The sequence below is a fragment of the Ailuropoda melanoleuca genome, chromosome 5 (assembly GCF_002007445.2).
Source record: "Ailuropoda melanoleuca isolate Jingjing chromosome 5, ASM200744v2, whole genome shotgun sequence".
Lineage (NCBI taxonomy): Eukaryota > Metazoa > Chordata > Mammalia > Carnivora > Ursidae > Ailuropoda > Ailuropoda melanoleuca.
Genome location: NC_048222.1, coordinates 99,554,299 through 99,581,887, shown reverse-complemented (window position 1 = coordinate 99,581,887; position 27,589 = coordinate 99,554,299). Strand labels below are relative to the sequence as shown.

Genomic DNA, 27,589 nt, shown 5'->3' with positions numbered 1-27,589 from the left:
TGATTTTAGCTCTGTTCTCTCCTAAAATGATTGATTCTGAAAGTATTTCTTTAAGTGCATAATTCTTTAAGGCCAAAGAGAATCAGCAAGGAGTCAACAGTGATAAAATTTTGGAAATTGAAAGGTAGGTAGAGGTGCAGTCATTGAATTGGTGGACCAAAATTTAGCAGGGGAAAATCGGGAAGCAACCTGACCTTCATGAAAGAGCAATCAAAAAGCTCTGGGATCTGGTGGCATGAGGTACGTATGGAAGTGGAAAGGGCTGTGGAGCTAAAAACAGGAAGACTGGTGGAAAATCATGAAGCAGTTCAACACCCCAAATCTGTTCCCCCACCGTGGCAGAAGATGGATTTATTCCCTGCTCAAATTTGTTCCCTGGACAGAATAAAATTGAGGATTTATGGACTGGGGAACCCAAGCAGAGTTGGGAGCAGTGATATTATTCTGAATATGGGGGGGGTATGGAGGGGGTTGAGGAAATGTGTTTACACTTAATGCTGGACTCTCAGTCTTAATCTACGCAGCTCTCATTTCAGAGAATTGGCAGCCAGGATTATACCCTTAGAAAAGAGATTAGGGGAATCAGGGGGCTTTCAAGGAATTGACCTGGCCAGCTCACAATACAGTGAAGACCTTAGTTAGCAAGACCATCCGCAGGCACAGAATGTCCAGTTAGTTTTTAAGTGGCCAACTAGAATTCTAGACTTAGCCAAGTATTCATTTAGGGTTGAGGGTTAAATAAAGGAATTTTCAGTTATGGGAGCCCACAAAATTTTATCTCTGATGCTCCTTTTTCTCAGCAAATTCATGGGGGTTTTATTCTTTTCTCAAACAGGAAGCAAACATGAGAGAAGACAAAAGATCTTACAAACAAGAGCTCTAATGCAAGAAAATGGCAAAGGGAATGAATATTCAGGGTAACAATGGGGTGGGGGTAGGGGAGGGTACCCCAGGGATGACAGCTGTTTGGCAGGTCTAAAAGGTAATCAGTCTAAATTGAAGTTGACCAGATTGTTTCAGCAGAGATTTCTTCTGGTCAATGAAATTATTAGGAAACACTAATGTGTCTGACTGTATTTGAGAGGGGATTCATACAATCTGAGGCACAGTTTGGGGTGGAATCAGTGATAAATACATAGAAAGCTACGCAAACCAAAAAATAACACAACTCTAGGGAAAACGAAATAAAACAAGGCAGGAAAGGAAATGCAGTCATAGTATACTTGGTGGCTCAGCTGTGAACCATGGTTCCACGGCCACCGTAACACACACAGTGGATTTGGATCTTGATAAAATCAGGATAGACCAGAGGAGGCGGAGGTGGGATGTGTCTGCACGTGTGGTAAATGCAGGACGGTGGAAGAAGGTGAACACCTCACCTTCCGGAGAGTGAAGTCAATGAAGATGATAGATAATTCTTAAAACCAAAGAATTAAGAAGCGGCAACAAAAGCATGTTACAGGAAGGTAGAGAGGTCAATTCTAAAAGAATCCCTCAAAAGAACTGGAAGCGCCTGCCTCCAAGGCACAGGAAAATTGTTTGCACAGAGGAAAGTGGGGGCAACTGCTATTTTCGTAACAAGCTTAAGAGAAGTATTTGCCTTTTAAAACTATGTGCAACTGTAACTCAGACAAAAATTAAAATAACGTGTAAAAATGTAGATGAGGAGATTGAAAGAATATTTCTGGATGGTTGAGACTGTCTTACTTTCTAATAATAGTGTCTTATACCGCAGAACAAATGAATATCTAGTCTACAACTGTGCCTCAGAGCTGGAGCTATGCCATATGTGAATTCTCAGACAAGCTTAGTGTGGAACGAGAGCAGAAGGCAGAATGTCATTTATTCTAGTTGCATGGGTAAGAGATACTGACAGTTGACAAAACTGATAAGCTTCAATACATAGCTAGAAAAGTCAGTACAATAACTGCAAGTATTAACAAATCAAAATCTAGCCATCTAATTCTATGAGAAAGGACTTTTTTTGCAATCCTGAAAAACAGAGAACGCATGGGTATGTTAGTAATAAAATATTCATGCAGAATTTCCAATTTGTTCCAAAAACAATTCATGTTTGTTTGAAAATGAAAAGTAATTCCGCAACATCTCGTAGTAAAACTCTCTGCATTTGCTCAGTTTATAGTTTAGAGCAATTTCTCACCCACAAATTCAACATGAGAACATCTTATATCTGAATCTCCAAGCACGTTTAATGAAAATGCAGATAAGTGGGCACCACTCCAGATACAGAGAATCATAATCTGTGACATCTGATGATATGATTTTTAATAAACTCTTCAGGGATTTTTTAATAATATATTTGATATCAAGTCTACACTAAGTCACTTCCAGGGTTTTTGCTTGATTGCTTGTTTTTTCCTTTAATCTAGGAGTTTTAATATCCCTCTGCTCTCACCAATTGTCTCTTTTTCTTCAAATCTTTCCAAACCACTTATATTATACTTATTCAGGTAGTGTATTTACATAAGTGTATAGGTGTGTATTTTTTTGCCCTCAAAATAAGGTAAGTTCTCAGAGATCCAGGGCAATGCCATATACATTTTTTTAATTTTCTCACAACAAAATATTTCCTCAAATATTCTTCAATTCCTGTTGAAAGACTTAACAGGAGAAGGGATGGGGATACTGAAGACAAAAGTATTTATTTTATCATTTTCAATTGCAACAAACTTCTAGAGAATAATTCCATCAGGTTTAGGGCCATATTAACTCTAAGCTTTCAAATCCTTATGGCTTTAGATATAAAATATGAGTCAATCAAACTTCAAGCTTTCCTAAATTCTTATTTATAACCCCTTGTACTTCAACGTGAAGTGGTTTGTCTGCTGTTTACCATTCCTGCAGTAGCACCAACTGCCTTTTTCTTTCTAACTACAAATCACACCATCTGTGAAATTCTTTCTTAGATAGCTAGGAATTAACTGAACAAAAAGAATCAGGAGAAATGGAAGAGAGACCATGATCTTTACATGAAAGAGAGCACTGTGTCCGCGGGGTAGAAGTTGGTAGAAAAATACATTAAACAGCTCTTAGCCAAGTAAAAGCTTAGTCTCTGTAGCAATTGTGTAATTTCTTTGATGTAATAAAATACTGTCATCTCTAGACTCCCTGCATAAATATACAATTACATTGTATATTTTAATAAAACCTAATCATTCAAAAAGTGTTTCAGACTACATTATAGACATGAAGTACTTGAAATAACTTCTTTCGTTCTCTAAATACTACAAAACATTCAAAGAACAATTTTTTTTCTCTTAATTCTCTCTTAAGGTAAATAAAAATTTATTTTAAAGGTTTATAACCTAAATTTTTCACTCATTAAAATCAATTTAATAAGATAATACAGGAATGCAGTGCAATTTGTTATGAAGATTTGCAATTTTTAAAAATCTTGACATTCTAACACTGAATTTGTTTCCTATGGGGCTAGGGTTACCATACTGCTCTAAGGATTTTTATTCCAGGTAGCTGCTTTTTTTTTCCCCTAAGAAAATGAATTTGATACCTTGTTTGAGAATTACTTGGAATTTTTCTTAACCTGAACATAAAAGCAAATTTGGCCTTCAGTTAAGACTTTTCTTTACGTGACATTAACAGTGAAATAACCTACTGGCACATGCCAGAAGGGACGGAAAAAAATATCCCCCTCCTCCTTTCTCCCTCCAACTTCAATATTCACTGAGCTGCTTTGTTCTCTGTATCCCGCATAATTAATAACTACTTTGGTAATCAGTCATGCATTCCTTAATGGCACCTCAGGCATCAAGTGTCCTTCTAAGCCTTCCCCACAGAAACCATACACCCTTCTATAGTGCACACTGGCCAGGCACTGACTTAACTCTGGACAAGTCATTTACAAAATCACTACTAAGGAAAACCCATAGTTGGGATTATAAAGTGGCTACAATACTTGCATGCCATTCTCTAGCACTATTTCATCTCTGGGTATAATTTTACTAAAAAGATTTAAAAAATGTGAGAGCCAAACAACTGTTGCTAATCAGTGAAAAAAGAAAATAGCAAGGAAATAATAGGAAAAATTTAGAAGCAACTTAAAAGATGAGTTTCACAGATCATTGTGAGTTAAAGGAGCCTTCAGTTCATTCATCACCCCGCACTCCTCTTTTCAGGCAAGAAGATAAAAATATATGAAGTCAATTGGTATGGTAGCTTTAATATCTATTTCTCTTAATCTAAACCATTCCATTTATTAATCGAAAAATGAGAGTAAATGAAATGCTGAAAATATTATGCTGTTACTTCTGATCGAAAGCTTAGATTAAAACTCCTGAAAAGATATACTATTCAACAATACTGTTTTAAAAGAAATCAATGGTATTTTAATCATCCTTCAAAATTTTAACCAGATTGGAGAGAGAGAAAAAATCCTCAAATCTCATAATCATTTTAAGACATATATATTGCAAACAATATTATACTCAAGAGGAAACAGTTCTATAGGTAAAGAATAAAATCACTAAAAAATTCATATTTGGATTTGTATATTTTATCTAAAAAATAGGTAATTTTTTGAAGTAATTGATAAAAGTATGCAATATTTTTATATTAAGGCTTTTTTTTTTACAAGTAAACTTTTAGTAAGTTCTTTTGATGCTAAAAGAAAAGATGCTATTTTTCAGCCTTTGTAGGTTTTTTAAACATTTTTAAATAATGGTGCTTATGCTACAGCACACAGAGTAAAACATACATAATCTATTATAAATTACTCCAAAATTAAACAAGAAATTTTCTTTTCTTTGTAAGAGATCCGAAATGTGTGCTGGGCTCTCAATGTGTGTGGCCTCCAAACAGAAACAAGCTTGCACTGTTTTATTTCAGTTTTGCTTCATTTCTTCCCAAACAATCTCTCACTGCTAATCTACCAGGCCCTCTTTTTTTTAGCATGAAGCAAAAAAAAAAAAAAAAAAAAAATCAAAGACATTATTAACTCCTTATGCACAATCATAAAAGCTGAATATATATTATTTGGCATCCATTTGCATGGATTTATTTTTCATTACTTATTAATAGGGCATAATTGGGAGTTTATTATTTCCATAAATAATTCTTGAAAATAGCACTGAAATGCTATGTTTTAAATTTATATAGTACCATCCAGTATTTTTTTTTTTTTTAAAGATCTAAACAACTAGCTATAATTTCAGGTAAACACCTCATGCTGAAGTTTTTTCTAAAGTAAAATTCAGCCTATGATATCAACTTAAAATAATAAAGTGGAAAGATAAATTTTATTTATGCTTTCCTCTAAGATATCCAGGAATCAAGAAAATGATACTAAAATCTTGTATTACAAAGAACAGTATAACTACATATAAAAGAATATGTAAAATCTTTAAATACTAAATCAACATCACTTTATTCAAACTAATAAATACTCTCATTTTACCTAAATGCACTCTCATTGATTAGTCAAGGGAAAAGAGTGGGTAAATCATCTGACAAAGGGGAACTTAGTTTTTTTTTGTTTTTTTTTTAAGAGATTTTATTTATTTATTCAACAGAGATAGAGACAGCCAGCGAGAGAGGGAACACAAGCAGGGGGAGTGGGAGAGGAAGAAGCAGGCTCACAGCAGAAGAGCCTGATGTGGGGCTCGATCCCACAACGCAGGGATCACGCCCTGAGCCGAAGGCAGGCGCCCAACCGCGGTGCCACCCAGGCGCCCCAGGGAACTTAGTTTTTAATGGCAACATGTACGGCAACACTGTTTCTGAAAATTTTAACTAATGTATTAAAACAACTACCGCTAAGATTTTATACTAAGGTTGGTATAGAATCAACCAAACATAAAGATTGGCTCGAATCAAACATATCCATTCATGCTCCGAAAGAAGGCTGCAAAGTGGTCTCCCTTACTTGTAAACTATGAAGAATATTAAAATAAACTTTATCCATAATTGTCCCAGAAAAAAACCGATTAAACTCAAAGTTTCTATTGGTGTGTGGATAGATGCAAAATAGTAAGTTAATTATAAAAAAAGCAGGTAAGCATGATTATACGTATTAATGGTTATAATGTCATATGTATGCACCAATGTCTTTGCTCCCAATGTTCCACTCCCCATCAAAATGAGAGAGAGAGAAACCGGTTCTACTATATCATGACCAGGAGGATATCTGGTGTCGTTACTGTGATTTGCCAGTGCTCAAGATTATGAATCAGTAATATTAAACAACAGTAACAAAGGTAACATATAGTAAATGAGAAGTTAGTGCAGCACGCGTGGGTTTAGACAACTCTGAGGGGAACTGGCTAAATTTCCATGAGACACCAGTGAGCAGCTGCAGTGTGTTTGGGATTGTGCTAGGCACTCAGTAGCAAACCTCAGTTCAGGAAGTTAATAGTCCATTAAGGACTTGTGATTCACATCATTTTTATCATCACAAATTAAGAAACCATTGTGGCCAGTGATCGCTAAGGTCCTATTTTGCAGTGGTGGGTTTGCAGTCAATGAGACCAATGCCTCTGGGAAGCTGGGGTGTGCTAATTATGAAGTTCATCCTTGGCAAAAAGAAAAAAAAAAAAAAACATCTGAGATGATCCAGGGGTTGGAGGGGCACATGCCCTTAAGCAAATGCCACAAGGACTTTTAAGTCTCTTCTTGAAAAGGCAAACTTTCTTCCCTTAGGCTTTCATTCATTGATACACAGATAAGATTGATGGATTGGTGCTCTGCTAGTAATAATGTGGTGGGGAGGAGAGGCATGGAGGGGGGGAGGAGAGGCATGGAGGGAGGGATGTCATTTAGCAATACCCGATGATAATTCACAACATTCTGGAATGCTTAACAGCAAAATCACTTGTCAAATTTTTACTAACCAAATCTCAGCCTTCTGCGGGAATGATTGAGAGTAGGAGTGTGGCTGTGTGGGAGAAGAGACAGAAACGTGGAACCAAGACAAAGGATAGGTGAAGAAAAGGCGGATATAAATTGCCAAAATAAATTTAAACCCAACAGAACCAAAGCTTGTGAGATTATAAAAATCATGTATCAATAATCACCCTGGAGAACAAACTGGCAAAATTAAGATCACCAAAACACACTTATTAGGCAATGCAGGACCACGCCGTCATGTTTTCTTGTTTCTTTCAGTCCAATGGCTGCTGTTTTCCTAAGCATGAGGCAAATTATTATAAGACCTCCCTATGTCGTATCTCTACATATCGCCATTTTCGGCAGCCCACAACAGGTCAATTCAGGTGCCATGCAAAATGTGGCTTTATTGATGCCAGGAGACTGTCAATTCTTAGCCTACCAAAACCCACATTTGCAATTTATCAAGGGAATTCAGCAACTACTGAAAAATGCATTGAGTTTAATTTTAATGATGTAACCGGTGATCCATCTTTCTTCTAACGTCTCTTAGATGCAGTTTCTGATCTTAACCACAGTAAATCTGTAGAAGCAGGTCAAACCCAGGTGGCAGAGCCCTTCTGAGTCAAGAGGATGAGTGGTACTTCTGCAGACCGTTATGATGCTTTATCTCATTTCAAGGCTCAGGAACCTGTTACACTCCCACCGATAAAAATACAGGTGTCAGTCAATCTTCTGTTGGTTAGGCTGGAGTGAATGAGTGAATGGTATGATCAACTCAGCGTTCAAGTACTTATTAAGAACCTACAGTGCACCCAGAACTAAGTAAAACACTATAAATTTCCTGTGCTTTTATCTTTACATATTTTATTTAATCCATACAACTCCTGGGTTATCCAACTAACTAACCCATGCAGTCCTAAAATTAGGAAAAGACAACACTTGGTGTCGGCATATATACATATATTTTAGCTTTCATGTCTTATTCTGTAGCATGATAGTAGATTGTTAGTTATACATATTTAAATGAATATAATATGAAAAGAAGAGTTTATTTAAAATATAAATATCTTCCCAGTTTCAAGTTTACTTTTGTCATAGATTTGGGATAAATATCTTTTATTTTATGTATTATTTTAAACATTTGTATCTATTTGTTGCATCATGCCAAAAATACTGAAAACCCTTATTCGATTTTTCTCACATTGCTTATAGTAATTCTGAAGTACTCCTACAAAGATGAAGATGTCACCTAGTATGCTTTTTAAATATGATCGATAAATAATATCATCATTTAAAATAACATAGAAATAGAAATGATAGAAAATGATATCTTCAATGATTTTGACAGAGGATTTAGCAAACCGGCAGGTACACTGGGACCATGACAATGTGGGTTACATGCATTAACATCTGCACTCTTTCTGGGTACAAGAACAATGCACATAGCAAGCTTGCAATTCATGAAGCCAATCAGGAAATATGGAATCCATATTAAATTTTGTTTATCATATTCATATTGTAACGTTAAAGAGAAATTTCCTTTTTTGGTTGCCCAGTGTGCCTGCTGGCATAATATAAAGGGTACAAGCAATCAGAATATAACTAAAATTATAGCTACAATTATAATTAGGCAAAGTAGATTTCTTAAATTCCAGTGAGAATTTCAAAACTTCTTTTTTGAAACAAAAGAGCTAAAAATATCATTTAAGCAGGGTAAGTATTAGGTAAGTAGAAAATTGAGAGATCCACTTTTTAAAATATATTTTACTAAAACATTGATTTTAAAAGGAATAGTAAGTTTACCTTTCTCAATAAAAGAAAATGTTATGTATGTATTCATAAACAACACATTTAAAAAAATAAACTTTTGGTGGGTATAGGATAAGAATGATGCCGCCTTAATTGGGGGGGAAACAGTAAAATATCAAATTAAGAACATGGGCTTCGAGGGCAATTACAGACATGAATCTAGCTAAAATGTCATTAATGTCAAATAATGCTGGGTTTCTAGTTCTCCAATGTATTTATTCCAAATATATAAGTGAATTTGAAAATTAGAACCATCATAATCCTGTGTTAAGCTTCAAAATTTACATCTTTAAAGTGACAGTAACAGCAAAATGCAAGAGGGTATCATACAAGAAAGGTCTCCAGAAAGGCTAGAAAACTAAAATTGCATTTTATTATCTAATATGATTCAAACTTGAAATTCAGGAAGACATTATAAGTCCAAATTTTGATGGTGATCTAAATGGTAAGAGTAATAAATACACAGACTTTTCTATTTTTTTCCAAAAGAAAATGCTATCTACATACGTAACTTCCCATAAACACTGAAATATCAGGCAGTGAGTTGAGGGGGAATAGGTATGATGCAATCTCCTAAATGTTGAAAAAACAAATTATCTCATTGCACTGAAAAGGTATTTAACTCAGCTAACGACCAACACTAATGAAATTTAAGTTATTTGTGATACCACAGTGATGTTTATGGATAAAAAAAATTAGGCTAGGGAAAGGTTTTTGTTTTTTGTTTTCCCAATCCTTTTTTTTTTTTTTTAAGTAAACAAATAACTAACCCAATTAAATAAGGGGACCTCTAAGTGGTACTTACTGGCACAACAATGTTGTAGTGGATGCAGAACCCTGGTTCAGAAGGAAAATATTCATCAGATACAAATCTTATCCTGATTTGATTTCCTTTAGAAATCTGTTTTCCTGGCACAGTACCAGAACCACACCAACGCCCTAATATCGTTCCATCACTGGGTTCTTCAACTTCTACAAAATCATACCTACAAGACACAAAGACAAAAGAGACACAAAGTCATATGATCTGCTATTTTAGCAATTCAAATTCCATGATCATGGATACAATGAATCTATCTATGGAGCATAGCCAGGAGTCCATTCCAAGTTTAACTGGGTAAACATAATAAAATATTCCAAAGAAGAGATACAACTGAAAATGCATTCTCCATTAAAGAAAAATGAGTCTTCTAAGCCTTCCAGTTTTACTGTTAATGAACTTCAAATTCACTGAATAGTCGTCTCAACACTTAAATATTTTGTAGGCAGCAACCATATCTGACATTCAATTTGTGAATTATTCAATTTAATTTCCATTTGGACATGACAGTTTTACTTGAATCTTAATTGCTGTTATCATTGCCCATTACTTTCTGACAGTAACACTTTAGCCCTAGTCAGACTCCCTGGCTCCCTTTCCTCATCTCTGGTGCAAGCTTTTCTAGAGTCACATCATTACATACACATCCTTCAAATCACACTTTGTACCAGTCTGCCCTATGTGAGAACTTTCTGGGTGTTCTCAGCTTACTGTCACCCTTCTCTTTTTGATAAACACATATTTTCAATATTCACTCTATATGCCAGTGATCCATTTTTTTTTAAAGATTTTATTTATTTGAGAGAGAGAGGGAGAGCGAGCACGGGGCTGTGTGTGTGGAAAGAGCACATACCAGTGGGAGGAGAGGCAGAGGGAGAGAGAGAAGCAGATTCCTCTCTGAGCAGGGAGCCGGATGTGGGACTCGATCCCAGGACCCTGAGATCATGACCTGAGCCAAAGGCAGACACTTAACCGCCTGAGCCACTCAGGAACCCCAACAAGTGATCCATTTTCTTAGTCTGTTAAATCCTTGAAGAAAGGAACTGATTTTTATATACTTTGAGTTTACACTGCACTACACACTGTATCTTAAACATAAGGAATAAATAATATTTTGCCAACAAACGTTAATTTGGTTTGGAAGGCTTAGATCAGTGATACTCACCAAGAGTAGTATTGCCTCTTAAGAAAACATTACAGAAATTTTTGGCTATATTGAAACCAGGGGTGAGGAGGGCACTATGACATGTAATAGGCAAGGTCCAGTGGTGTTCAACAATGGGAAGTCCCGGAAGTGAGTATCTGCCCCATGTTCTCCACGCCTTTCAAATAGTTCACTGGACATTCACGTAGGCGAAATTTCTGATATAGCTCATCGAGTCTGGAAACTAACAATTATCTCACATAAAAACATAACTATGTTTTGCAGTTTTAGTTAAAACCAAATTTTCCAGAAATTCAGCTATTAAGTAAGTTAAAGAAAGTTTTCCATGTTTTGGAACTTTACCAAGAATTACTATTTCAGAGAAACATATCATGAACAGGAACACTGCTTATACTATCTGCATAACAATTAAAACAATTAAACTTATACATATTCAATATCTGTATCTATAATGGTCATCATATTCACAATGAGTCTACTTAAAAGATGCAAGCATCCGACCACTTTTATTTTCCTAGTGTAACTGTGCATGTGTCCTTATGTATTTAAAGCCATTATTTTCACAGAACTTTGATATTTTTGGTTTCTATAGCACACATGCAATTGTATTTATATTTTAAACAACTGTGCGCATAAACAGATGATCACTTCCCTAAACTCATTTCGGAATACTAAAGAGGATACTGCAAAACTTTTCTTAAAATGTAGGTCTGACATGGTTGAAAATCACTGGTAGAGTTTTTCAAAAATCTAAATTCAGTAGATGCTCGACAACTAAAAATAATATATTTTGTGCAGTATTGAATTTACAGAAGAAAAAACTGGTGAAAATTATATACAAAGTATATAATAGGCCAATTCTACTTACTCATCTTCATCCTGAAGAAGTATTCAGAACTCTCTTATGACATGTAACTTAACCTGTTTCAGCCTCAATTTCCTTGGCCTTACACTGACGAAAACGCTACTTAGCTTACAGGGATGTTTTGAGCCAGGATAGCTGGGTGGTACCTAAAACACTGTTGGCACACGGCTGCCATTCAATCAAGCTGTCCTTCATCTCCATCCTGCATCCCTCGCTCCCACCTCCACATGAACTTTTAATATAACCTTTGGAGTCTGAAAACAATAAACAAGAAAACTCAAATACAAATGGGAGAACATCTGTTATACCACGTGACGAGTCTGGGGTCATCAATGACAAATGTGTAAGTCAACCAGCATCACCATTCAAGGAGCTCGGTGTATGTGTGCGGTGGGACTGAAAAGGGGTGCACTCAGGGATCAGAGGAGTTGGACAGAACAGACCTAAGTAGCTATTTCAGATATATTTGGTACAAAAGCGGATAACTACCATTTCATATGAAAGGATAATTTTTACTTCAAGATTGCTTACATGTGAAACAAAGCTTTTATTCACAGAGTATTTGTTTGTTCTGTGCTTGGGAGGTTTTTACCTAAACCTATATAATGTAGGTTACCACCATTGTGAGTTTGAAGAGAGCCAGATTTCAGACCTGCTCAATCATTCTGTAAGCATTTCTGAAGCGCTGACTTGGTGCAAAGTGTTTTGCTAGATTCTTAGGATACAAAGATGAAACTATAGCTTCTTTGGGCCCAGGGCCCATAAAACACTTTGGTGAGTGCTCTAATGAGAGTATGTAGGAAATACTGTGGAATACTGGCAGAGTCGGAGTAATTCAATACAGTGAGATTAAGGTCAGTTTACAAAGGAACATTTGGGCTGTCAGTGAGTACTGACTGACCCAGGGTGAAGAGAGGGGAAATGCAAACGCACTGTAGTGAGAAGTACAATATAAAAGATGCAAAAGCAGAAAGGGGGGGGCCGGGCATGGTGGGCTGTGAATAGAGGGTGGGAAACAAAGAAGTAGATGAAGGTAGGTGTAGGTGGAAAGGCCTTTGGTACTTCCGAGTCAGATGTTAGAATATTGTGTAGGCCAAGGTTGCAGACAGGTAAGCGCGGTTTTAATAGGCTCCGTGTTTCTTTTCAAAATTTAAGCCAACATTCTAAAAAAGTGGAATTTCACAGAAAAGTCTGGATTTCTGGCTTTTTTTTTTTTTAATTAAATTTGAAGATCTGGTAACACTAATTATTAGCTCTGGTAGGACTACTCAGATCTCTGGAAACGGTGTCAGCTCCAGAAGGGGCAATATCTTCAATTTCCTGCCTTATCCCTAACGCCTACGTGTCCGGGAACACAGGAAGCACGTATCAGTACTTGGTGAATGAAAGAATGAACACTGGACCTTCATTCCTTCATAGCAACTGAGGCTGGGACCAAGTGGAAAGAGCTTGAGATGGGACATGTTCTTCCTAAGTTTTTAAAGATCCCCTTCTACTCTCTGTGCTGCTGTGGCTGCTGCTGTTGCTGTTGTTGCTTTAATACCCAGATGGTCATCTATTTACAGCACCCGCCCACATAGGCATCTGAGTTTGCCACTCTTAGAGCAGATGAAGCATGGCCACGGAGGTCTCAGTGAGGGAGTAACGCTGGCAGAGAACAGAATCACCACATATTTGGGGGATGCCGGGAAACAAGATCATTACAAGTGTGGGCAGAAAGAAAAGAGCCTGTAACAAAAACATCCTGAAAAGGAGCAGCTGGGGGAAGGTGAGGAAAGCCACTGTGAGTGATGCCACAGAACAGAGCCAAGAGGGAAGGGAAATGGGCACTAGAAGCAGAAGCAGTGGACAGCGCCCACAGTGCCAAATACCAAAGAAAGCTCAAAGACGATGGAAACCAAAAGGCATCCCTCAGGCTTGGCAGTTATGAAGTCATTTTAATAAACTGGCTGGACCGAACACAAAGTGTCAAAAATTTACTTCAGTCCATTTTCAAAAGAACTATCATCTCTGTAATAGAAACATTTTTAAGACAAAAGAAGATCATATGCAAGAAAACTACAAAAATTCACAGTAAGTATTTTTACTATTACATACTTTTTATTTGTTAAAAAATAAACACTGTTATGTACTTATCTGATTTGGAAGCTCTTTAGAAGTATTTAAAAGGAGTTTTTAGCCACCCAAAAATATCTGGATTATAAATGTTAAGAAATTCTTAAGGAACAAATAAGTCCTAACCTTGGCTTTAATTTACACCCTGATACAAAAATCACTGTCCTGAAAATAAGAGATAGAAGCACATTATTACTTTTTTCATGAAGATTTTCTATTGAACTTGATGCCATTAAAAAAAAATCCGCTAATCTTTAAAACAATTTCTGGATTTGCAGCTAGACAGCTGGTAATTAATTCTTACATCCTCATACAAGTCTGACGCACACATTTACCACAGTGCTTTACAAATCTACATAGTTTTGCATTCCATGAATGTTAAATGAAATGAACATCTAAAAAAGTACTCTGTTCTTTGCCTATAGAACAGCAGAATCTAACATATGCTACTAATTCCTTCACAGTAAACTTCTAAGATTTTTTTCAGAAGTGGTGTCCTATAACAATATAATTCTAAATTTCACTCAATTATTCCACCATCAATTTTAATGGTCATACTCAACGATTGTTTAGATGTCTATGGAACTGAAAAGTATTACTAACATCACTTTTTACTGAGGCTGTTTGCCCTCTTCATTAAAACAGTAAATCCCCTTGCTAAAGGATATGGTTAAAAAGTAGCATTTTTTTCAAACTTAAATTATATTCAAGATCATGTAAAATAGACGCAGTGAAGATCTATCTGTAAAGTATTTCCATGCCTCATTATTGCTATCGAATCTTCAAAACAGAAAAACTGAAAACAAAAATCACTGACACTTAATTCCTTATTTCCTTTAAGTTGTTTGAGAATATATAGAATGTGGTTGGAAAAAGACTAATGCATTAAATCCAGCTTCCTTCCCTAATAATTTGAAGTTTTTCTTTTTTCTGATAAAACGTTTGCAGCTGGAATTCGTTGTGGAAGTTGGTTGGTTTATATCCCATAGCGTTGCTCAAAACATCAAGAAGAGAGAAAACAATGACGAAAGATGTCTGCAGGCCTCAGTCAAATGAAAAGGAAATGATAAAACCAAGCAACATTTGACACATAAAAGTGAAATCACAAAACATAATCTTCCTTACACGCAGAAATCTATGCATGCCCAGGTGACTGTTCTGGAGACATGGTAATCCTTATAATACACTCTCAGGTATTAATTTCCAACATGCACAACTGCTCACATCAGTATTTAAAGGATTTACTAAACCTATTTTATGAGCCAATCAAACATCACTTTCTCATGGCAACATGATACAGAGCACACAGCGCTAAGTGGTTTATAATGATCACTCCCTTTCTCTAACATACCCCTGGGGACCCATGGAGGATTTATGTTCTTTTATGTTTAACAAACAAGTCTGGTATTGTAGACAAAATTTCATTCTCATGTGGGAATTTAAAAACTGTGAGGGCATGAGGACTGCCTTCCTACTCCCAAGAATTGTAAGGAGTATACCAAAGAAATAAATTCACTGGTAAACATCATTGTCAGACACCCAGCTTCCTTCAACAAAAATAAACCAACCCTCCAAAATAGGTTGTTTCTAGTTCAAACTAACTAAAACCCTGTCAATTAAATCCACCTCATGAATTATCGAATCTGACGGTAGTGTGAAACCCTGCCAGCAAATAAGTGTGGATCTTAAAAGACCTAGCTCTGCGAGTGTCACCTGGAGCCTAAGTTCGTTGGGGAAGGGGCTTATTGAATTACACTTCAGTTTAGGAGAACACCACTCATACACAGAATAGAAGTTTTAGATCCCTATTTTGGACACCAAAATGTTAAATACACTTTAATATATTGAAAATAATAATAATAATAATAATTTAAATAATAAAATAATAAATATATTTAGCAATTGCTTTTTATACTACAACTCATTTAATCCTTAAAAAAAATCACAAAAAACTGATGCTGTTACTGTGTCCATTTTATAGATTATAAAATACAGAAAAGCTAAGCTCCTGGCCAAGGTCACATAGCAGTTACATATAGAGACCAGACTTCCACACTGGTAGTTGAACTCTAGAACACAGGCTAACTCCAGAAGTTCTAAGCTGCACTGTGTAACGTATTTGAAATATGCATACATAATTACGTTTGCTTTATTTTGAGGCCTAACTAGAGAATTTGTGTCTTTGTTCAAATTGGCTAAATAGTTTTACTCAGTGGCTAGAGAAACATTAAGCACCATTCCAATAAAACTGATCAGTCAACTTGGTAATTTGGGAATATCCTGGGAACAGATATTTGTTTAAATTAATTTGGTAATAAAGCAGTCCCCCTTTTCTGCAAGGGATATGGTCCAAGATCACCAGTGGATGCCTGAAACCTCAAACAGTACCAAACCCCATATGTACTGTTTTTCCCTACACATATGTACCTGTGACGAAGTTTAATTTCTAAATTAGGCACAATAAGAGATTAACAACGATAACTAATAACAAAATAGAACAACTGTAATAATATACCGTGATAAAAGCTATGTGAATGTGGTCTTTCCTTCTCTCTCAAAATATCTCATTGTACTGTACTCACCAGTCTTGTGATAATGTGAGATGATAAAATGCCTACGTGATGAAATAAGGTGAGGTGAATGACACAGGCGCTGTGAAGCAGTGTGTGCTTGTACTATTGACCTTCTGATGAGACAGCAGAAGGAGGGTCATCTGCTTCCAGACCTCAAATGACCATGGCTAACTGAAACAGCGGACACGGGGGGTACTGCTGTAGTTATTTTTAGCTACTCTAAATTCTTTACTGATAGTTTGAAACCTACATAGAAAATGTATGAGTTAAACCACCAAGCATGTTTCAGAGGGCTGACAACATATCAATGTCAAATAATTTTCACTAAAATTTGATAGTTCTACCTGTGAGAAAGGGTTATTTGCACATGGTGGAATCGTATATGGTAGGAAATTAATAGATTAAATTTATCTTATTACTAAATGAAAACACTGCAAATATAGCACTCACGAATCTATAAGGGTGGAAAAATTAAGCAAAAACAAAATATAAGGTGAAAGCTGATGAAGATAGAAACTATAGGAGACATATTCAAAACCAAAATTAGAATGTAGAATGAAAACCAAAAGCTGGTTCTCAAAAAGGAGAGAGAGACAGACAGGGGGAGCGAGAAGGGAAGGGGAGAGAGAATATACAATCAAGAATTTACATAATTAAGAGTGAAAAAGAAGATATAATCACAGATAAAAATGCATTTAAAATCTCTAGGTATGTTTTATGTAACTTTATGCCAATGAAACCTGAAAAGCTAAATGAAATGGATGACTTACCAGGAAAACGTAAATTACCAAAATTGACTGAAGTACAAAAAGTGAACTAATAGCTCTAGAAGAAACTGAAAAGAATTCAAACATTTGTCAATAAAAGATGAAAAGGTATGGGGTTTATAGGAGAGTTCTATTTGACTTTAAGGAAACTTATAATTCCAATGTTACATGACCACTTGTAAAAAAATGAAAATGGCAAATACCTACCTAAATTAAAAATAAAATAAACTAGCCTAAATTTTGTGGATGCAGTTTACAATGCTAAATAATATACTTTAAAGTTGCTAAGGGATTAGATCTTAAATGTTCTCATCACACAAAAGAAATGGAAGTAAGTGTCATGATGAAGATGTTAGCTAACTTTGTGGTGGTAATCATATTGCAATACTTAAGTGTATCAAATCAACACTGTACATCCTAAACTTATGCAATGTTATATGCCAATTCTATCTAAATAAAGCTGGAAAATTAAATAAAAATTAAAATCACTAATAAATGAAAAACTCTTGTATCAAAGTTCTTTCAAATGGCAAAATCAAACATTAAAATCATGACCAATTTTACTTATAAATAGAGGAAAATGCAAAACCACCAAATAGAAGTTCATCATATATCATCCAACAGTGGATTAAAAGATAGACTACTTCATGACAATTACGGATTTAATTTATGAACATGAAGGTGAATGTAAAATTGACCCTTTAGAAAAAACTGCAGGATCATATTAATAAATGCTGAAGCAACATGATAAAATCAACTAGTGAGATTAAAAAAATGAGTAAAATGTGAATAGCAGGAAACTTTCAAATCATGGTTAAAATTAGTTAACAGAAACTAACTGAAAGTTTTACATTAAATAAAATTAAAATCATTCTCATTAAAGCTAGAATAAAGACAGGGTTGGCAATTCTCACCACTGTTTTCAGATTTTTTTTTTTTTTGAGGGGAGGGTGTAGCTATTTAGCTAAGAGAGAAAAGAAATAAATGTCATAAAGAAAGAGAAGAGAAAAATGATCCTTAGTTGATACTAGATTCTCTAGAGAACAGACTATGGTAGGGTAAAGCACTGATACTGGAAAAGCTTGGGAATAATCAGGTATGGGATGGAGTGGTTTGCAGTATGGTAGGAGAGGTAAAGGTAAAGTGTGGTTACATGCTGTATGTATTTTGAAGGTAAATTTGATATGAGTTGGTGTAGTGTATGAGAAAAACAGGTGTCCAAGATGATTCCAAAGTTTTTGGCTTTTAAAAACCATTCAGAACAAGAAGAGACTTTAGTAAAGTGACTAAATATAGGATCAATATACAAATATCATTTATTTTTCTTTATAACAGCAAATACCAGAAACTGCATAGGGGGAAATGTCTTTCACAGTAGAATTATAGCAATGCATAGTAATAAATTTAATAATAAATTATAAACACTATATGAGGAAATGTACATAATACACTAAATGACAAAAAGGCATGACTTTACTATCATGTTTAAGAAACAAGACTTCTGAAATATTTGTATAAAACAAAATCACCACAATAAAGCAAATTTTATGTAGTACATGTTATGTACCAGATACTTTATAAATATTAACTCATTCAATCTTCCAATACAACCCTAACCATAGCTACCATTATTATACCCATATTATAAATGGGGAAACTCAGGTACAGAGAGGTAATACAACAGGGCAAAAGCCATTACAGCTAAGACTAATGGAATTGGCACAGGAATCTTGCTCCAGACTGCAGAGCCTATATTTTTAACGATTATACCGTACTGTCCCTATGCAGTTAAACAATACAAGAGAAACTTACTGTCAGCTCAATGTCAGTATTCATAATCCACTGTTAAGAACTCTGATTTAAACTCTCCAGATCCTCCTCCTTAAAATGTGGAAACTATTCATTAACTCTTAAGACTGTGGTGAGAATCAAACGAGAGAATGTATATAAAGTGTTTACAAAAGTGCCTAACAAACTGCTGAGTAAGTGGTCAGTTTGTGTGTGTGTGTGTGTGTTTAATAAATACTATCATTGAAGTCATATATGCAAACAATGGAAGACTCTACCCTGTGGAAGAAGAGACCCACAGCCTCATACAGTGCTAAGTTGCATGGATCCCTACTTTGACTCGTGGCAGACACCAGAACCAGCTCCCTTTGCCATTCTTCCCTGTGGAAGTAACATTCCCGACTCTTATCTGCAAAACCACATATAAGCAATATATATTTGCTATTATTATTAACAGTTGCTCTTTCATTGTAATAGAAGAGACAGATTCATCAATAGATTGTGAAAATACTGAACGCTTAAATTTTTTTTTTTAAGGATTTTATTTATTTATTTGACAGAGAGAGAGAGAGCCAGCGAGAGCAGGAACACAGGCAGGGCGAGTGGGAGAGGAAGAAGCAGGCTCCCAGTGAAGGAGCCTGACAAGGGACTCGATCCCAGGACCCTGGGATCACGCCCTGAGCCTAAGGCAGACGCTTAACGACTAAGCTACCCAGGCGCCCCTGAACACTTAAATTTTGTGTCAGCATTTTATACCCTATAAAATAAGCACAACAATAGTATCAATGTTATGACTGTTGGGAGGAATGAGTGACATAATACATCAAAAGCACTCACCTATTTGCTCAGGATTTTTTTCAAGACTGATCAGCCATTGAAATAGATGGTTACTTATCCTTACTCAATTATTACCTGCATGTAGTCATGCATTTTTACAGAAACATCACCTCATATCCTTGTACTACTACTGAAATAATGCCAAGATTTAGGTGGCTAATCCATGTTAACTCAGAGACTACTCCCAAGGAGAAGTATAATATTCATGTTCTTTGCGACCCTAAAGACTACTTCTAGTTCTCTTTACTACTATCTTGTAATTAGTTAAAAAAAAAAAATCTCATTAACGTTTCGGCCTGCCTAGTGTGATGCTCTGATGTGTGTGTACGGCTGTTTATTAAACGCATACTGAATTAATCAATACTAAATTAGTAATAATTCAATAGCAGTTCATATGAACGATCAACCATACATGTTTATACCATGCGTCACGCGTCAACAACTGAACGACTGTAGTATTGAAAGAAATTTGAGAAACTAAATTTAAGAGGTGAAATTAATATTCTATTTAGACTAAAGCAAATTTTTCTCTGATGGATTACTATCTTGTCATTTTCCCTTCTACTTTCAGTAAATAGGGTAAGAATAAAGGGGCAGAGTGCTGGTAGAGGTAGGGAGAAATAGGGAATAAAAAAGTTAGACCTCCTTCAAAGCATCCCAACTTAGCTTAGGATATTTAGGAATATTGAAATGTGAATGTACATTGAAAGAATTACTTTAAGGGCATCAAATAAGATAAGAAGAAAGGAAGGGCTATGAATGTACTCTCTCGTCTACCTAACACCTAGACAACTCCAGGCATTGTTCCCACAAGTACCACTACCTACAGGCTGCTCCTTCTGCATGTGCTTTGACTAGATGAATTTCATTGCCTAAATGTATTTATAAAAGGCCAAGACATCATTAATCAAGACATCTTTAAAGCTTGGTTCTTTCAGTTTTTATCTATACTGCATCATTGCTATCAAGTGCAAATACCAAAGTACTCCAGATACGGATTTATCTAAGTCTAAGAGAAATATTTAAGTAGTGTGATAATAAAATTTGGACAGGATTCATATTATGCTTATCAAAGCATTATTGTGACTTCAGGCCTGATTTTAAAAGAAAATATTTAAATGGCTGATCAGCAGCCTAAGGCATTTAAGCTTGTATGTTTAGATACATAAATTTACTTTTTGGTGATGATGTCTGTGAAAATGATAAAATGAATGTGTTTTATCGACCTGAGATAAAAATATCTGTCCTTTTAGGTATTAGAGAATTTCAGGTACAGTGCCTGAATATGAGTGTTTAAAAAGAAAACCTTCTAAGGATTTATTTTGAGCATTTATACTTATGAATATTTAATTATTTATATTTACTTATTAAATGTTTTATTTATTTTTATTTATTTGACAGAGAAACAGACACCGAGAGAGCACAAGCAGGGGGAGCAGCAGAGGGCGAAGGAGAGGTAGAAGCAGGCTCCCCGCTGAGCAGGAAGCCCAATACGGGGCTTGATCCCAGGACCCCAGGATCACGCCCTGAGCCGAAGGCAGATGCCCAACCGACTGAGCCACCCAGGCGCCCCTTGAATATTTATTTTCAATGAGGTGATTTATCATCAAAGCATGTGAAAAAAAAATGTTCTCAGAATTTAAAACAAATTTTAGGCATTCAAGCAAAATTCATTATTCAACATTTGACATCTAAGAACAGATCCACACACTTGTACTTTAATAAATGCAAACAGAAGAGCAAAGCATTTCAATAAAGATTAATGTACTGATTATTTTAAGGAAATAAGCATTCAATAAAAAATGGCTCTAGACTTCAGGTTCCCCTTCGGCAAAATAAAGGAACAAACCAGGTAGTACAGGAGGTCATTTTTAAAAAATTCTTGGCTTTTTTCCTCCTGTTTAAGAACCTAATCACATTTTGTGTGTGTAGTATCTCAAAAAACATGCAATTATACATAGAACAGGTTATTAGAACGTTACCCACTACAACATTTTCTGCAAAATTTTATTTTTTTCCAAGACCTATACAGAACTGTTATCACCAAATATCACAACTGTCTACAGGCAATATCCATGGAAACCAACTTATAAATACCAATGTATTATGAAATGAGTAAATAACATTTTCTAGTAGAAGTGTTGAGAGGTATGCACTACCCAGTGGAATCCTGTATTGGGCAAGGTCTGCCCTCTGACCATGGGAAGCTCAAATCCCATTAAGGAAAGTGACTGCCTCCAATAGAAATGTTATAATACCTTTCCCTAATTATGTCACTTTTATAGAACTCTTCCAAAGTACCCACTGGTAAATGAGGGAGGACTGCAGTTACCATAGACTACAGGAGCTGTCCCACAGGGCAAATCCTTTTTTTTATTTACTGCACAGCACAAATCACACCTCAGAAGGTCAGCCTTTAGAACATAAAAGTACATTTCAGAATTCGTTTGATACAGGCTCCATCTGACTCTTCTGATAAGAAATATATCCCTTATTCCTTATCAGACAGAATACCAATCGGAGTAGTGCCAAGAAGGAACAATAGAATGGAGTCCAGCATTAAGAAAATGCTTAATAAATGGAACACATTTTCATTACCTAATATAAATTCTATTAAGATTTCTAAACTTTCTAGTTTATGTACCTGAGCTAATTTAAGTTACGACAATGTTTCGAACAACTAACAGAATGTTTATTGCTGTTTTGTTTACTTTTTCAACCTTTTCCCCACAGTATAGACTATATGTACATATGTTGTGTGTGTGTCTATTTACACATATGGGGGTGATGCACACACACATACATATGCACACAGACATATGTGTGTCTGTGTCTGGGGTATAAATATTTACAGTAAGGTTAGAAAAGGTAAAATTCTACTTGTATCACTTTTTTTTTTTTAAGATTTTATTATTTATTTGAGAGAGAGAGACAGAGACAGAGAGCAGGAGCAGGGCAGAGGGAAAGGGACAAGCAGACTCCCTGGCAAGCAGGAGACTGACACAGGGCTCGATCCCGGGACCCTGGTATCATGACCTGAGCCGAAGGCATATGCTTAATGGGTGAGCCATCCAGGCGCCCCTGCTTATATTACTTTGATTTTTATATTATCCCCAAGTAAGTATGTATTTATTTTAACGATGTCTATTATCAATACATGCAATCCATCTCTTGAAATACTTTTAAAACATAAAAATATATGTAGACTCCAGAGGCAGAATTAGGTAAAGCCGGTATATTTTTTTTTGTAGAAAATTCACTTAGCAGTTTTGAAATAATCAATCTTCACTAAAGAACAAGATTCTGTGGAGCCTAAAATAAACTATTTAATGAAAATTTAGTGACATGTAGACATTAATTACATTTTCTGAGACTTCAAATCTTGACAAAAGAAAAATAATTTAACCTCTTTCAAGAGGAATTTAGAATTTCAGAATTAGAGAAACAAGTGATGCTATTCATACTACATGTTAAAAGTATGAAAACTTTTTGACTTTCATGATTTTCTAGGGTCATCACTTTCATTTCCAAAGACAAAAGACTTATGGATATGGAATTATATTTTCCACAGAACTTGATTATAGATTGAGGCAAAAAAAAAAAACAACAACAAAAAAAACCCAAAACCCAAAAAACAAAACAACAAAAAAAAACCTGAAAAAAAAAAAAAAAAGACTGTCCTTAAGAAACAAAACAAAACAAGATCTTCATATGAAAGGAAACATTTCAGATTGTTAGGTGATTTGATCACTCTAAAAAGTCCTGCTAAGGCGATTACTTCATATTTTGCGGCATGAAAAGGGAAATAAGAAATACTAGGCTTAGTGCCCACTTGGCTAAATCCACCTTCCTGGGCAATATCCCTAGGCAGGGTTTTTTTGGACTTAGGTTTGTTTTATTTTCCTCTTCTCACTTCTAAAATTTTTCCTTGTGCTCTGTATTTATTTCTTTCCTTATCCTGTTAAAATTACCCCCTCAAGGTGCTTGAATATCCAGGATTCCTACCGTAGCTTTTAACAGGTTTCCCTGCTACCAGAAAATTCAGCAGTTTTTAACAGTTTCAAATATATCACTCACTTCATTTCCTCTTTTGCTCCAGCTGTTTTCTCTTAGAGTTCTCACTCTGACAGAAGAGGTAGGATAGCTTTCCGCCCCCCCCCCCCCCCCGCTTTTGGTATTATCTCATCACTTCTATTCCTTTATTCAGACATTTTTTATCTACCTATTTATTCCACTGAGCTTCAATTTCCCTTCCTGAAAATGCCAAGAATCAATCCTGCATTTCACTTCTTAATTTTATTAATTTTATAGACAAACAAACAAGTAGTAAAAATAAAGTTCAAGTGCCAAATAATTTGGCAGAGCGAGAAATCTCCCATTAATACCACTCTAGTAATTTTATAGAACCAAAGAGAAATTAAACCTTATTAGTTCAGAAATGTACCTGAAAAGCTGTGTTAATTCTCACACACATAGGCAAAATTGAGGTCCAACAAGTAGCCACTTACAGCAATTTATGTACTCTGGCTTCACATTACAAAGCTGTTTATATTTTCATTTAAATGTGAAATACACATGTAAATGTCTTTAAAATATTGTATAGCATAGGACAATTCTAAAGATAAACTTAGAATATAAGCCCTTTGAAGGCAGGGATGGCATTTTTCTTTTCTTTTTTCTTTTTTTTGTAAGTCATCCTGTCCCCAGAGTCCACCTAGTGCATGACACCCACTGAATTTGGTTGACAGGAGAACTGAAGTACTTCAAACTACAAAGGAAAACAGAAGAGAAAGCAGTAATGCCTCTCCTCCCTGCCCCCACCCCCAGCTTCAGGGATCTGATGAAACACAGACAACTTTCCATTCTACTTGTAGGCCTTTGGGCAACTGAGTAATTGCGGGCTACTCAGGGCTTTAGTCATTTGTGAACCTCAACCTGGGCGAGACAGCTATTTCACCAGATGGCAAATGTGATCACATTTCTTAGTACAGCAACTCCAGCAATAATATTCCTGTCATAGGTCAAGAACGTACTTTATATCACCAAGTTATGACTAATGGGTTCCAAGCACATACGGCGGGACATTTCATTGGATATTCTTAGAAATTGCTTAATGGCAATTTTTCAAATATTGAGCATGGGATCCTTTGTTCTAAAATGCTCAATATTTCAAAAGCTGATTGATTATGCCTCTTGCTACCAATAACATTATCTCCATCAATTCGGTTGGCAATTTTCACTTATCCTTCAGATTTCAGCAAAGCATGACCTCCTCAGAGAAGCTTTTTGTGAGTCCTGCAATGTTTTCATGGCATGGCCCACACCACCACACCCATTACTATTTTGAATTATATTTTTTGCATGCTTGCCCCCTTCTTTGTCGATGCTTTCTGAAAGCCAGGGGCCCAATCTAATAATCTCTCTATTCCCAATATTTAGCACAGTATTTGGTCCATGTATAGCAGGGACTAAATGACTCCTGAAGGATGAATGGATGGATGGAGTTTGTGGATACATAGTTTGCTAACATACATATTTCATATACACATATATGCAGACAGAGTAGGCTACCAAAATAGTCATGATTACACAGGTGGTGTTAAAATATTCTTATATAACTAATATTTATACTCTGGAAGATTTTTTCCTTTTTTCTCTAATTCTGGCTATTCACAGATCAACTCTATAATTTAGTATCTTACTGTTCCCTTTTTTAAAAAGATTTATTTATTTGAGAGAGAGAGCATGCACACACATGGGGGTAGGGTAAGAGGGAGAAGAGAGAGAGAATCCCAAGCAGAAGCAGACTCACAGATGCCCCACTGAGTGCGGAGCCTGGATGCACGGCTGGATCCCAGGACGCTGAGATCAGGACCTGAGCCTAAATCCAGCGTCAGCTGCTTAATCAACTGAGCCACCCAGGCGCCCCTCACTTTTTTTTTTTTTTTCCAAATCTGTCTCCAATTAGGGACATTTTCAGATCCCATGGGAAGCTCGGATAACTGAGGACACATACACCTCATCCTCGGGGTGGTTACTGTACTGAATCAAGGACTGGAAAAGTAGTATTAATTATATCTTCTCAAGTAAACTCAAACATTATTTTTATTAATCATTCTCTATGACTTAACGGTTTACCTTTTTCAAGGAAGTAACCTGCTTTCTTGAAGAGGGGATAAATGAATTATAAAGTAGTATAACCCCCCTCCTCCTTTCCACACACAGCCTATCCTATAAATCGTTAGTTCAAATATTTTTGTCTATTTCAAAATAGTTTTGTCTATTTCCTCTCTTCATACTGAAATCTCATTATTTTAGGCCCCCATTAACAAATCCCGATTATTCCGGTAGCCTCCCCTAAAGCCTCTCTAACCCATACTCTTCCTCCTCCTTCCACACACCATTTCTCCAGCCACCCTGAGGCTTCTCTACCTTAACAGCAGGACTTAATGTCTCATTCCACTTTCATAAAACACACACTGGCAAGCAAACTAAACACACCACATCCAAAACTGTCAGTGGCTATTTGTTTTCCTCTCTGTCAAATCAGAATCTTGAGCGTTATATTTTTCATTTAAATGTAATACATTTAACTGTGGATTATCGATTGACATTTTGAGAGTGTGGTTCATGTAAGACCGTCATTGAGAAACTGATCCCTGTTCAACATAACTCCATGTACGGATCAGATTTTGTCATCTTGGCGACAGGCCACATTCTAGTGGTGAGTTCATGAAGGAAAATGTCAACTTTTGGTGGCTCTTCAGTGACCACCTTGCTGACCTTCTACCGGACTGTTCATTTCTGTGCGGGCTTGTATATTGTACTCATCACAATTTAGGGCTTAATCTCATGTTACCTTGTTTCTTTTAAGCATAGGTATCTCCGGCTAGTTCAGACCTTCCCTGAAGGTAAGGATTATGGTACTGCTCCTGCTCTGTCACTCAGATGTCCTTACACTTCCTGGGGATTCCATAAGCACGGATTAGATCTCTGATTACAGGACAGTAAACTCTTATCACCTAACCGCAGCGCAGGCAACTGGAACGTAATTAAGCTTGAACTTTGCACCAATTGTAAAAGATTGATGACCATAAATTCCTATTACCAGCAAACAGTTCTGGGATGGCATTATGTGTTGTAAACCAGTAACTACTTTATTACCAAAATCATCAAATAAGAAATAAATTGTTCATGTGATCATGACTGCATTACCTAACAATCTGTACTCTTTTACTAGGTGTTATTTTTATTTAGTTTTATGATGAACAGGAAAGACAGATAATGATGTTCTTCTTGTCTAGCAAATAATATAACAGCTAATAGAGACAGTGAAAATTCTATTTCTATAGAATAATGCGCCTTGGAGCAAATATGTGAATACTATCTCTCCTACTTACTGGCTCTACATATTTGGACAACTTTTGTATCTTCTCTCAGCCTGTAGCCTGTTTTGTTTGTTTGTTTTTTTTGTTTTGTTTTGTTTTGTTTTTTTAGATTTTATTTATTTGAGGGAGTGAGTGAACATGAGCGAGGGGAGGCACAAAGGGAGAGGGAAAGAATCCCAGACAGACTTGACGCTGGGCGCGTGGAGCCCAATGTGGGGCTCAATGCAGGGCTTGATCTCAGGATCCTGATACCAGGACTTAAACCAAGAGTTGGAAACTTGACTGAAGGAGCCACCCAGGCGCCCCGCCTATTTTCCTTTGTAAAACAGGGATGATACCTACTGTAAACAGGAGTGGCGAAAGATTAGAGTTCATAGAGTAACTAATCTAGTTCAGGGCTTGGCAAACAGTAGGCGCTCAATAAATGGTAGCATTTATTCCACGGTACCTGTCTGTTGGGCTTCTCTACCTGCCTCGGTAATTAAGAGCACAAGAAAAGGAACGCATCGGGGCGCCTGGGTAGCGCAGTCCTTAAGCGTCTGCCTTCGGCTCAGGGCGTGATCCGGAGGTTTTGGGATCTAGTCTCACATCGGGCTCCTCC

The 27,589-nt window shown here is 36.1% G+C and overlaps 1 protein-coding gene across 5 annotated transcripts in view; it reads right to left on the bottom strand.

Annotated features, from left to right (window-relative positions):
• Positions 1–27,589, bottom strand: part of PDGFC (platelet derived growth factor C) — a 205,392-nt gene that overhangs the window by 43,193 nt on the left and 134,610 nt on the right. For all 5 annotated transcript variants that reach the window (XM_034661472.1, XM_034661470.1, XM_034661471.1 and 2 more), the window contains one exon: positions 9,476–9,656. In XM_034661472.1, the coding sequence (XP_034517363.1) occupies positions 9,476–9,656 (181 nt within the window). The remainder of the gene's footprint in view (positions 1–9,475; positions 9,657–27,589) is intronic.